At 42.4% G+C, this 12,423-nt stretch overlaps 1 protein-coding gene across 1 annotated transcript in view; it reads right to left on the reverse strand.

Annotated features, from left to right (window-relative positions):
- The window catches only part of LOC122551061 (protocadherin Fat 4), an 84,100-nt gene that overhangs the window by 64,815 nt on the left and 6,862 nt on the right, over window positions 1-12,423 (reverse strand). The window contains exon 2 of the mRNA XM_043692703.1: window positions 3,760-3,991. Within this exon, the coding sequence (XP_043548638.1) occupies window positions 3,760-3,991 (232 nt within the window). The remainder of the gene's footprint in view (window positions 1-3,759; window positions 3,992-12,423) is intronic.

Consider the following 12,423-nt stretch of genomic DNA (forward strand, 5'->3'; position numbering starts at 1 on the left):
TTTGAACGTGTACTCAGACTTTTATATTTTCTGGCTGACAGAAGAGGGCGAAAGAGAGTATAACCAGGGTGGGAGGGGCCTTTGTTTTTGTCGTTTGCTTTTCTGAGGAAGCAGGAAATAAGAGTTGGAGGCAAGGATTGGAGAAATTAGATTGGCTGCGGCTGGTTGAGGGTAAATCCATATCTGACATTAGGGTATATTTTAAAGGACAGTTGATCAGAGCTCAAGTCTAGCATGTTCCTGTGAGGATGAAAGATGAAGATGGAAGATTCAGGGATCCTGGATGACAAGCGATATTGAAAATTTCGTCAAAAAGAAAAAGGAAGCTTATGTAAGGTTAGGAAACTGAAATCATACAAAGCCCTTGAGGAATATAATGGAAGTAGGAACAAACTTAAATAAGGAATTAGGTGGGCTAAAAGAAGATATGGCAAGTAAGATTAAGGAGAATCTCAAGACATCTTAAATGTATGCGAGAAGCAAGATGATAGACAAAGAAAAGGTAGGTCCACTCAAGAACAAAGTAGGGAATTTATGCATGGAGCTGGAGAAAGTGGGTGAGGTCTTTAGTGAGTACTTCGCATTAGTATTCACGAAAAAAAAAGAACATGGATGATGTTAAGGTTAAACAGGGTTATGTTGATATTCAAGGGAATGTAGATATTAAAAAGGAGGAGGTGCTGGATGTCTTGAAAAACATTAAGACAAGTGAAATCCCCAGGGTTTGATGGGATATATTCCAGGGCACTGAGGGAGGCAAGGGAGAACATTGCTGCGAGATTGACAGAGACCTTTATATCCTCTTTAACCACAGACAAGGTCCCAAAAGACTAGAGAATAGCCAATGCTTTTCCCTTATTTAAGAAGGGCAACGGGGATAATCCAGGAAACCATAGGCCGGTGTGCCTTACTTCAGTGGTAAGGAAATCTAGAGAAGGTACTTAGGGACAGGATTTACTCAAAACTGGAAAAGAATGGGCTTATTACAAATAGTCAGCATGGCTTTGTTATGGGGAGGTTTTGTCTCACAAATTTGATTGGGTTTTTGGAGGAAGTGACAAAAGTGATTGGACAGGGTAGGGATTTTGTCTACATGCACTTTATTAAAGCACTTGACAAGGTCCAGCAAGGTAGGCGTGTCCAGAAGACTTTCACATGGGATCCATAGGGCATTGGTAAGGTGGATACAAAATTGGTTAGGTCATAGAAAACAGAAAGTAATTGTGAAAGGGTGATTTTTTGTTTGGATGTTTGTCACCACAAGAATCAGTGCTGGGACCTCTGTTGTTTGTAATATACAACACACAAATGATTTGGATATAATTGTAGGTGGCCTCATTAGTAAGTTTGCAGATGACATGAAAATTGGTAGAATTGTGGATGGTGAGGAAGACTGTCAAAGAATTCAGCAGGATATAGATCAGTTGGAAAGTTGGGCAAAGAAATGGCAGATGAAGTTTTAATCCAGACAAGTGTGAGATGATGCATTTTGGGGGGTCAAATGCAAGAGGTAGGTACAGAGGAACCTCAATTGTACAGCATTTGATAATCCAAATTTTGTATTATCCGGACAAAATCGCAAGGTCCCAATGCTTGGCTAAACTGTGTTATCCACCATTCGATATCCAAACATTCGATTATCTGAACAGAATACTCCCTGCCCATGTCATTCAGATAAGCGAGGTTCCCCTGTATATAGTAAGTGGCAGGACCCTTGATATACAGGAATATTGATATACAGTGGTATCTTGGGGTGCAAGTCCATAGCTCCCTGAAGATAGCCACATAAACGGATAAGTAGTAAAGAAGGTATGAAGCATATTTGCCTTCATTGGTCAGGGCATTGATATAAAAGTTGGCAAGTCATATCGCAGCTGTATAAAACTTTAATTAAGTCAAGTTTGTAGCGCATGCAGTTCTGTCGTCATACTATATGAAGGATGCGAAGGCATTTGAGAGGGTTTATCAGGATATTGCCTGAATTGGATAGTGTTAGCTGTCGGAAGAGGTTGGACAAACTTGGATTGTTTTCACTAGAGTATTGGAGGCTGAAGGGGTGACCTGATAGAACTATATAAAATTATGAGACGCATGGATAGAGTAGATAGAGTCTTTTTCCCAGGGTGGAAATGTTGAATACCATGGAGCCATAGGATTAAGGTGAGAGGGGAAAAGTTTAAAGGAGATGAGTGAGGCAGGTTATATAGAGGGTGTCAGGTGCCTGGAACATGCTGCCAGGGGTGGTGGTAGAGACAAAAAAAACTGCAGATGCTGGAATCCAATGTGGAGAAGCAGGAGGCTGGAAAAACACAGCACGCCAGGCATTATCAGGAGGTGGAGAAGGGTTACACTAGGAACGTTGACTTCTCCACCTCCTGGCTTGCTGTGTTCTTCCAACCTCCTGTTTGTCTACCAGGGAGGTGGTAAAAGCAGAGATGTTGGCAATGTTTAAGAGGCACTTAGACAGACACATAAATAGGCAGAGGATGGAGGGATATGGAGCATGTGCAGGCAGCTGGGATTAGTTTAGAATGGTATTGTGATCTGCACAGATACGATGGGCTAAAGGGTCTGTTCCTGTGCTGTACTGCTCTACATTCTTTGTTCTCATGTTTAGTCTTATTTGAAGGTAGCTAATGTTAAACTTTGCACCTTTAACAAGTGCTCCTCGCTTTTATATGGAATTTCTTTCATAACATTATGAATAAACAGAATGGGTCGTTTTGTGATCAGCTGTTCTATTTTGAAACTAATAAGCTCATCTTTTTAAATGACTTAAAAGTCCAAAATCCTGGAGTAATGTTCCTCATTCTTCTCACATCTCTTTATCAATGCATTGATATCATTCACTCAATGTTTCAAATACTGTATATACTTGGGTAAATGTAGAAGTTGACCCCCTATTTTGGGCAAAAAAATCTGGAGTTTTCCACATGTCTTGTGTAAAAGTCAAGTCTAGCCCTTCACAGATAACAGATTGACATTTGTGAGTCAAGGTATTATCTGGTGCATAAATGTTACGATGAGGAAATGACATTTTTTCATGCTATTATATGTTTTGATACTTCAACTTCAATTTTTGTTTGTATAAATAAAAGCTTACTAATTCCTTTTTGTTTCTATTCCCTTACTCTGTAATTACTGTAATTCATTATGTCTTTTTTCTTTATTTGTTTAGAGATCAGTTGGGCCTCTGCTAATGATTTGGGATTTTGGACTGCAGCATGAATTTCAGCCCCTCAAAAATAATATCCATGTAATAGTCGACTCCATAAATTTAACCTTAAAAAACAGTCTAAAAATTTTTACTTTTACACAAGTGTATATGGCATGATTTCACTATCATAATTCGCAGTATTTTACAGTGTTTTCAGTGTTTTACACATAATACAGTTTATTTCTTGTGCATATAAACTGCATTTTAGTCTACATCCAGTAGGGAGACAGTGTAGCCAAGCCCACAAGTCTTTAATAGTAGTTCGTTCCAGATCATAGAACAATGGAAGTTCACCACAAGGCCCCAAATCCAGGTCAATACTAAATGCAGCTGAAGGACAAAGGTAATGGGAGAGTGGATCAACAATGGAAAAGTCAAATCCTCAAGTAGTTGTTACTACCTGGGTATGGCTTCACTTTTATTAAAACAAATCTATTTCACAGACTGAGAAATCAAGTTATTCCAAGGCAATTCTGCTGAGATTTTTCATTTACATGCCCTGTGAAAGTTAACACAGTATCACATGGAGTTAATCATATTACCTGGGATTACATTTTCTGGGATGTCAAAGCTGTAAACACTCCTTGAAGAGATCAGCCTGTTGTCATGGATATTCCTGAGATTATTGCATGTGGTCGTTTGTGAAGATTCAACGTGGTTTGTAGAGGAATAAGGTTCTTGGTTTCGATTTATGGTTCCCAAATCTTCCCCACTGGTAAAATTGGTGAAGATGCCATCTGCTGTATCACACACTGTTACACTTAGATTCAAATTCTGGTGAAAAGATAAAATTTGATGTATTTTTGAATTATAGATTTTTTTCTTTAAAGCAACAGTAATTTATCATCTGTATTGGTTCACTAACATTGTACAATAATTATTTTTTTCCCACTGTTTAGCTACAATTTTATTTTTTCTTCTTTCTTCTTCCCCTTAAGTCGTGATGGCAATATTTTTCACGTCATCCCCCAGGAATGAAAGCAAAGAACTGTGGGGATGAGGTCTAGTATGTTACACCATTTACATCGCACAAGAGTTTCCTCTTAACTCCTCAGGGTAATGAGAACTCCCAAATCAGGATTAGCAGGTCTTTTGTTTCAAAGATGTAGGAGAGATCTAATGAGCCCTCCGAGCTCATTTGGAGTTTGAGAAAGTGGAAGACACTCGTTCAGTGCAGCACCCAAGGGGAATCAGCTGCCTTGTTCAAATGGGAGGACGTGAGCAAAATCTGAGTCCCATCTAATAGGATGATGCTAAAGTTAAATATATTATTTGCCAGATGCTGGCAGAGAATTGGAATTGAGGTCTATCCCCCTGCTGTTTTTGGACAGGGTTTGGAAAACACTGAACAAGAACAGTCATTCTAATTGCTAAAGGCTCCTCAGATCTACAGAATATGTCTTTCTCGAGTTTTTGAAGCTAAGTCTTGTCAGAGAATACCTATGCCAAGAGAAAGCCTTAATGGATGTAAATAGTTTCCCCCCAGAAGTACAGATGGATTTCACTTTTATCAGACAAAGTGTATTTTTGATGGGTTCCATCTGATTCGCACACAGGTATCTCAGGACAAAGGACCGATGCTTGCTGAGAAACAATGCCACTAATGCTTGCAGATGTTCAATACCTTATTCAACTAAACTTTTTTTATGTGTGTGCCTAAACAAAACAGTTTGCTCACAGGACGCATCATAACTAAGCCCTCACCTGACATGCTGACAAGCAATTTCCAGAAATAGACAAAGGATGGTGATCAGCAGCAGGAATCATGAATGGGAATTTTATCAGGGGTTCTTCTGAGTGTTCCAGTAGAGAGTTAATGGAAACCTTCTTCTTTGTCCACCTAATGTGAGTATCACTGCCCAAGCTAGCACTTGTGACTCACCCTTCAAGTAGCCAGTGTTGAGCTGCCTGCTTGAACTGTTACAGTCTACATGGTCCAGGGACACTCATAGTGGAGCCATTTCTGGACTTTGATCCAATGACTGTGAAGTAACAATGGTATATTTCTATGCCAGGATGGTGTATGATTTAGAGGGGAGTTTGCAGGCAGTGGTGTTCACATGGTCCTGCTACCCTGCCCATTTTTAGTGATATTTTTGAGTCTCTGGTGAGCTTCTTTCCAGTGGCTGATTAATGAGGCAGCTGGAGCTGGTTGGGCCTCAGACAGTACCCTGGGAAACTCCTGTAGAGATGACCTGGAGCTGAGGTGACTGACCTCCAAAAACCACAACCATCTTCCTGCATGCAGCTATGACTCCAAAGAACAGAGAGTTTACCCATTAATTCCACTTTTGCTAGAGGTCATTCATGCCATTCTCACTGAAATGCAGCCTTAATTTCGAGGGCTTCATCTCTGGAATTCAGCTCCTCTGTCTATGTTTGAACCAAATCTGTAATGAGGTGAGGAGCTGAGTGACTCTGGTGGAACCCAAACTGTGCATTAGTGAAGAGGTTATTTTTAAGCGTGTTGCCTGATAGCACTGTTAACGATATCTTCCATCGCTGATGATCAAGAGTAGACTGATGAGGTGGAAATTGCCCTGTTTGGATTTGTCTTGCTTTTATGTATAGGATATACTTAGGACAATTTTCACCTTGCTGGGTAAATGTCAGTATTGTAGATCTATTGGAATAGCTTGGCATAGGTATGGCAAAATTCTTGAACACAAGTCTTCAGTACAATTGTTGGAATATTGTTAGTACCTAGAGCCTTTGAAGTATCCAGTGCCACCAACTGTTTCTTGCTATCACATGATGTGAATCCAATCAGCTGAAGACCAACATCTGCGTCACTGGGGATCGCTGGGGGAGGCTGAGATGGTTCATCCACTCAGTGCTTCTGGCTAAAGATCGTTGTCAGTACTTCAGCCTTATCTTGATGTGCTGGGCTCTCCCATCATTGCGGATGGGAATATTTGTGAAGACTCCTCCTCCAGTGAGTTGCTTAATCATCTCCCACCATTCACTACTGGATGTGTAGGACTGCAAATCTTTGAGCTGATCCATTAGTTGTGGGACCTCATACCTCTGTCTATCACGTGCTGCTTACGCTGTTTAGCAGGCAAGTAGTCCTGTTTGGTAGCTTCACCAGGTTGACACCCAATTTTTAGTTATGCCTGATGCTGCTCCAGGCATGCCCTCCTGCACTCTCCATTGAACCAGGCTCGATCCCCTAGCTTGTTGGTGATGGTTGAGTGGGGAATATGCTGGGCCGTGAGGTTACAGATTGTGCTGGAGTATAATCCTGCTGCTGTTGATGGCCCATAGCACCTCATGATACCCAGTCTTGACTTGCTAGATAGTTTCAAAGTCTATCCAATTTAACATGATGTTAGGACCACATATCACAATGTAAGTAAGGTATTATCAACGTGAGGGCAGATCTTTGTCTCTGCAAGGATTGTGCCGAGTCACACTTACCAAAACCAAAGCTGGCAGGTTGGTAAGAGTGAGGTCAAGTATGTTTTTTCCTCTTGTTGGTTCCTTCAACACCTGCTGCAGACCCAGGATAGCAGCTATGGCCTTTAGGACCTGACCAGCTCAGTCACTCTGATCACCTTGGGTACATTCTGCACTTATCCACCTTCAGTGCTTTCTCTAAGTCCTGTTCAGTGTGGAAGAGGACTGATTCATAAGCTGAGGGTGAATGGAATGTGGTAATCAATAGGGAGGTTTACTTCATGGGGTTTCATGGGGTTCGGGGTTAATGTTGAGCTCTCCTTTGGCAGTTCCCACATTACTGGAGGATAGCAAAGATGATTTTCGATAGGAGTGAGAGAGGCAGGGTAGTTGTCACGGGGGACTTCAACTATCCAAATATTGACTGGGATCACTACAGTACGAGTACTATAGATGGGTCAGTGTTTGTCCAGTGTGTGCAGGAGGGCTTCCTGACACAGTATGTAGACAGGCCTACAAGGGGCGAAGCCACTTTAGATTTAGTACTGGGTAACGAGCCTGGCCAGGTGTTAGATTTGGAAGTAGGTGAGCACTTTGGAGACAGCGATCACAATTCTGTCAAGTTTACTTTAGTGATGGAAAGGGATAGGTGTACTCCACCGAGCAGGAGTTACAGCTGGGGCAAGGGAAATTACGATGCAATTAGGAAAGATTTAGCAAGTGTAGAATGGGGAAGGAAACTGCAGGGGATGAGCACATTAAAAATGTGGAGCTTACTCAAGGAAAAGCTCCTGTGTGTCCTAGATAAGTATGTACCTGTCAGGAAGGGAGGAAGATATAGAACGCATGAGCCATGGTTTACTAAGGAAGTGGAATCCCTGGTCAAGAAGAAGAAAGTGGCTTATGTTAGGTCAAAATGTGAAAACTCAATTAGGGCGCTTGAGGGTTACAAGGAAGTTAGGAAAGACCTAAAAACAGAGCTCAGAAGAGTCAGGAGGGGACATGAGAAGGTGTAGGCGGATAGGATCAGAGTTAACCCTAAGGCTTTTCATAGGTATGTCAGGAATAAAAGAATGACGAGAGTTCAATTAAGGCCAATCAAGGATAATAGTGGGAAGTTGTGTGTGGAGTCAGAGGAGATAGGGGAAGCACTAAATAAATATTTTTCGACAGTGTTCACTATAGAAAATGAAAATGTTGGTGAGGAAGATACAGAGATACTTGCATCTAGACTAGAAGAGATTGAGGTTCACAAGGAAGAGGTATTAGAAATCCTGCAGAGTGTGAAAATAGACAAGTCCCCTCGGCCGGATGGGAATTATCCTAGGATCCTCTGGGAAGCCAGGGAGGAGATTGCCGAGCCTTTGGCATTGATCTTCAAATCATTATTGTCTACAGGAATAGTGCCTGAGGACTGGAGGATAGCAAATGTGGTTCCCTTGTTCAAAAAGGGTAGTAGAGACAACCCTGCTAATTATAGACCAGTGAGTCTCACTTCAGTTGTTGGTAAAGTGTTGGAAAAGGTTATAAGAGATAGGATTTATAACCATCTAGAAAAGAATAATCTGATCAGCATGGTTTTGTGAAGGGTAGGTCATGCCTAACGAATCTTATTGAGTTTTTTGACAAAGTGACCAAACAGGTAGATGAGAGTAAACCGGTTGATGTGGTGGACATGGATTTCAGCAAGGCGTTCGATAAGGTTCCCCACAGTAGGCTATAGTGCAAAATGCGGAGGAATGGGATTGTGGGAGACATAGCAGTTTGGATTAGTAATTGGCTTGTTGAAAGAAAACAGAGGGTTGTCGTTGATGGAACATGTTCATCTTGGTGTCCAGTTACTAGCGGCGTACCGCAAGGGTCAGTATTGGGTCTACTGCTGTTCGTCATTTTTATAAATGACCTGGATGAGGGCTTAGAAGGGTGGGTTAGTAAACTTGCAGATGACACTAAGGTCGGTGGAGTTGTGGATAGTGACGAAGGATGTAGTAGGTTGCAGAGAGACATAGATAGGATGCAGAGCTGGGCTGAGAGTAGCAAATGGAGTTTAATGTGGGCAAGTGTGAGGTGATACACTTTGGCCGGAGTAATCGGAATGCAAAGTACTGGGCTAATGGTAGGTTTGTTGGGAGTGCAGATGAGCAGAGAGATCTCTGTGTCCATGTACACAGATCCCTGAAAGTTGCCACCCAGATTGACAGGGTTGTTACGAAGGCATACAGTGTTTTGGCCTTTATTAATAGAGTGATTGAGTTCCGGAACCATGAAGTTATGCTGCAGTTGTACAAAGCTCTGGTACGGCCACACTTGGAGCATTGCGTACAGTTCTGGTCACCGCATTATAAGAAGGATGTGGAAGCTTTGGAAAGGGTGCAGAGGAGATTTACTAGGATGTTGCCTGGTATGGAAGGAATGTCTTACGAGGAAAGGCTGAGGGCCTTGAGGCTGTTCTCGTTAGAGAGAAGAAGGTTGAGAGGTGACTTAATAGAGACATACAAGATAATCAGAGGTTTAGATAGGGTGGACAGGGAGAGCCTTTTTCCAAGTATGGGGACGGCAAACACGAGGGGGCACAACCTTAAAGTGAGGGGAGATAAGTATAAGACAGATGTCAGAGTTTCTTTACTCAGAGAGTAGTAAGGGTATGGAATGCTTTGCCTGCAACGGTAGTAGATTCGCCAAGTTTAAGTGCATTTAAGTCGTCATTGGACAGGCATATGGACGTACATGGAATAGTTTAGGTGGGATGGGCTTCAGATTAGTATGACAGGGCGGCGCAACATCGAGGGCCGAAGGGCCGGTACTGCGCTGTAATGTTCTATGTTCTATATTGTACACCACTATGCCACCACTTCTATTGGGAATGTCTTGTCAGTGGTACAAGTAAAGGTAAAGTTGCCACAGTCCTACCAGACCATAGGCCTGCACTTTCATTAGAGTGAGGTGACTGGTCGTACTTTAACCTGAGGGTCATCACGCCTCAGGCAAGGGGAGAGGTTGAGAAGAAGACTCCTCCATGGTAATCACAGCCAGTGCAGGAATTGAACCAGTGTTGTTGTGTCAGTTTGCATAGCAAATCAGTCATCCAACTGAGCTAAGCAAGCCCCTTAATAAGACGTACCCAGAGGTATGATAGTAGTATCTAGGACATTTTGTAAAGGTATGATTTCATGAGGATGATTAATTCAGGCTATTGCTTGCCTAGTCTGTGAAACAACTCTCCCAATCTTCCCCAGATGTTAGGAAAGAGGACTTTGCAGGCTTGAGAGGGCTGTGTTTGCTGTTATTTTTTTCCAATGTCTTTGTTAATGCTTGGTGATCCATCTGCGTCTGGAGGTACATGTATAGCAGGTCCTTTCACTATACAGGGATTAGTGAATCATATGGGGTTTTATGACAAATGACAAAGTTTAGTGGTCATCTTGGGCTTACAATTCTAGATTTTCCTTTATGAATTTAAATTCTACTACCTCCCATTGTAGGATTTTAACCCAAGTCCCAGAACATTACCTAAATCTCTGGATTACTAGTCCAGCAACAAGACTACTCAGTAATCACCTGCCCCCATGAAAGGGTTATCATCTCTATTGGAAATTTCCATTTTTTAATGTAAAACATAAGGCAGATTACTGGCAGGTTACATTTTGTGTGCAGTCACCCAGTATACCTCATAGATATTAAAATATAGAAACTTTATGATTTTCATTGTGAGGAATCCTTATCCATCACAGAATCTAATGTGTAATATGCCCAAAGCCAGAGGATAATTGTTAATCGCATAGTGTACTGACCCACTCACAGCTTATAACAGAGCTTTTCAGTTTACAGAGGGCTAAGCTGTGTTAATGTTAACAGTTTACTCACCTTGAGCACAAAAGTATTGGGAAGAAATCCTAAACCAGGAAAAAACACAGATTATCCAACACAAAGGAGAAAAACTACTATTTACATCAACTATCGAATAGTTGATAACATCTTTACATCAAAGACACAATGTGACACTTTGGTTAATGAAATAAACAGTTCAGCCTTTGTCACACAAGCATTGGAAAAATAAATTTTTCACTTGTTCCTAAGAATACTCAATCAGGCCTGATTTAATGATGATGATCTGTGGGAGTAGATCACAGAAACATCATTTTGCATCTGGCAAAAAAAAGGTGAAATATTGAAATTACAAAGTATTGTAAAGAACGATATTTCAATTTTCACTTTTAGAAACTGGATAAACCCCTTTTCAGACTAAATGTTATAGCATTCCATACAGATCGGTACTACAGTAAAGTCAGCATTTGTTTTTGTACATGGTCACTTATTTTGTGCTGGCCGTCTGTGTATATCAGATGTTTCTGGGATTTGTGTCGTTGATATTTGGGAGGTGATTACTTCAAGGTTTCTTCCGTAATCCATGTGGGGTATCACGAATGCAGATCAGTGTGTTAGCGATCGAGTGTAGTCCCTATCTCCAAACGTATGTACACGTGTAAACATGGCTCTCCAATGACGCTACGGAATTGTAGAGCTACCCCCTTAATTTCCTAATTATCAGGGCAGCACCCATTACTACTGGTGATATTTGTGTTTGTTTTGGAAAGCAATTGTTTCTTCACAGTCCAATTTCGACAACAGTCTTACTGATAGATAATATTTCCTTGATAACGACTAAGCTTTTAAGCACAGGATTTCTTTAAGCATTACCAAGACAAACCTAGTTTTGTAAAATAGAAAACATATAATAATAAAAAGAGCAGGTATAATTTTTACCCGAAGTCCACCATACCCTATGATATCAATCCTAATGGGGATCCTTTTGAGCTAGATCAATCTTCATTGCACTCCTGTATTGAAAAGTGGTGCAAACTTTCTGAACCACTAGAAACTCTTTCACAACTTCAGGGAGGCAGCACATGAGAGGAACAACTACTTTTATCAAAGGGTAGCATTCCTAAAGCATATGGCCTCCGTGGTGGCATTATCTAGGCTCTAAGTGACTTCAAGGAGAAAGTGAGGGCTGCAGATGCTGGAGATCAGAGCTGAAAATGTGTTGCTGGAAAAGCGCAGCAGGTCAGGCAGCAGCCAAGGAACAAGAGAATCGACGTTTCGGGCATAAGCCCTTCTTCAGGAATGAGGAAAGTGTGTCCAGCAGGCTAAGAAAAAAGGTAGGGAGGAGGGACTTGGGGGAGGGGCTTTGGACATGCGATAGGTGGAGGGAGGTCAAGGTGAGGGTGATAGGGCGGAGAGGTCAGGAAGATGATTGCAGGTTAGGAAGGCGGTGCTGAGTTCGAGGGATTTGACTGAGACAAGGTGGGGGGAGGGTATTCCCAATTCCTTCATCTCCACCGCACCTGCTCCCAGGAGGACCAGTTCCAAAACCGTACAACCCAGATGGCCTCCTTCTTCAAGGACCGCAATTTCCCGCCTGACGTAGTCGACGATGCCCTCCACCGCATCTCTTCCACTTCCCGCTCCTCCGCCCTTGAGCCCCGCCCCTCCAACCGCCACCAGGACAGAACCCCACTGGTCCTTACATACCACCCCACCAACCTCCATGTACAATGTATCATCCACCGTCATTTCCGCCACCTCCAAACGGACCCCACCACCAAGGATATATTTCCCTCCCCTCCCCTATCAGCATTCCGTAAAGACCACTCCCTCCGTGACTCCCTCGTCAGACCCACACCCCCCACCAACCCAACCTCCACTCCCGGCACCCTCCCCTGCAACCGCAGGAGGTGCAAGACTCGCGCCCTCACCTCCCTCCAAGGCCCCAAAGGAAACTCCCATATCCGCCACAGATTCACCTG

The sequence above is a fragment of the Chiloscyllium plagiosum genome, chromosome 6 (genome assembly GCF_004010195.1).
Source record: "Chiloscyllium plagiosum isolate BGI_BamShark_2017 chromosome 6, ASM401019v2, whole genome shotgun sequence".
NCBI lineage: Eukaryota > Metazoa > Chordata > Chondrichthyes > Orectolobiformes > Hemiscylliidae > Chiloscyllium > Chiloscyllium plagiosum.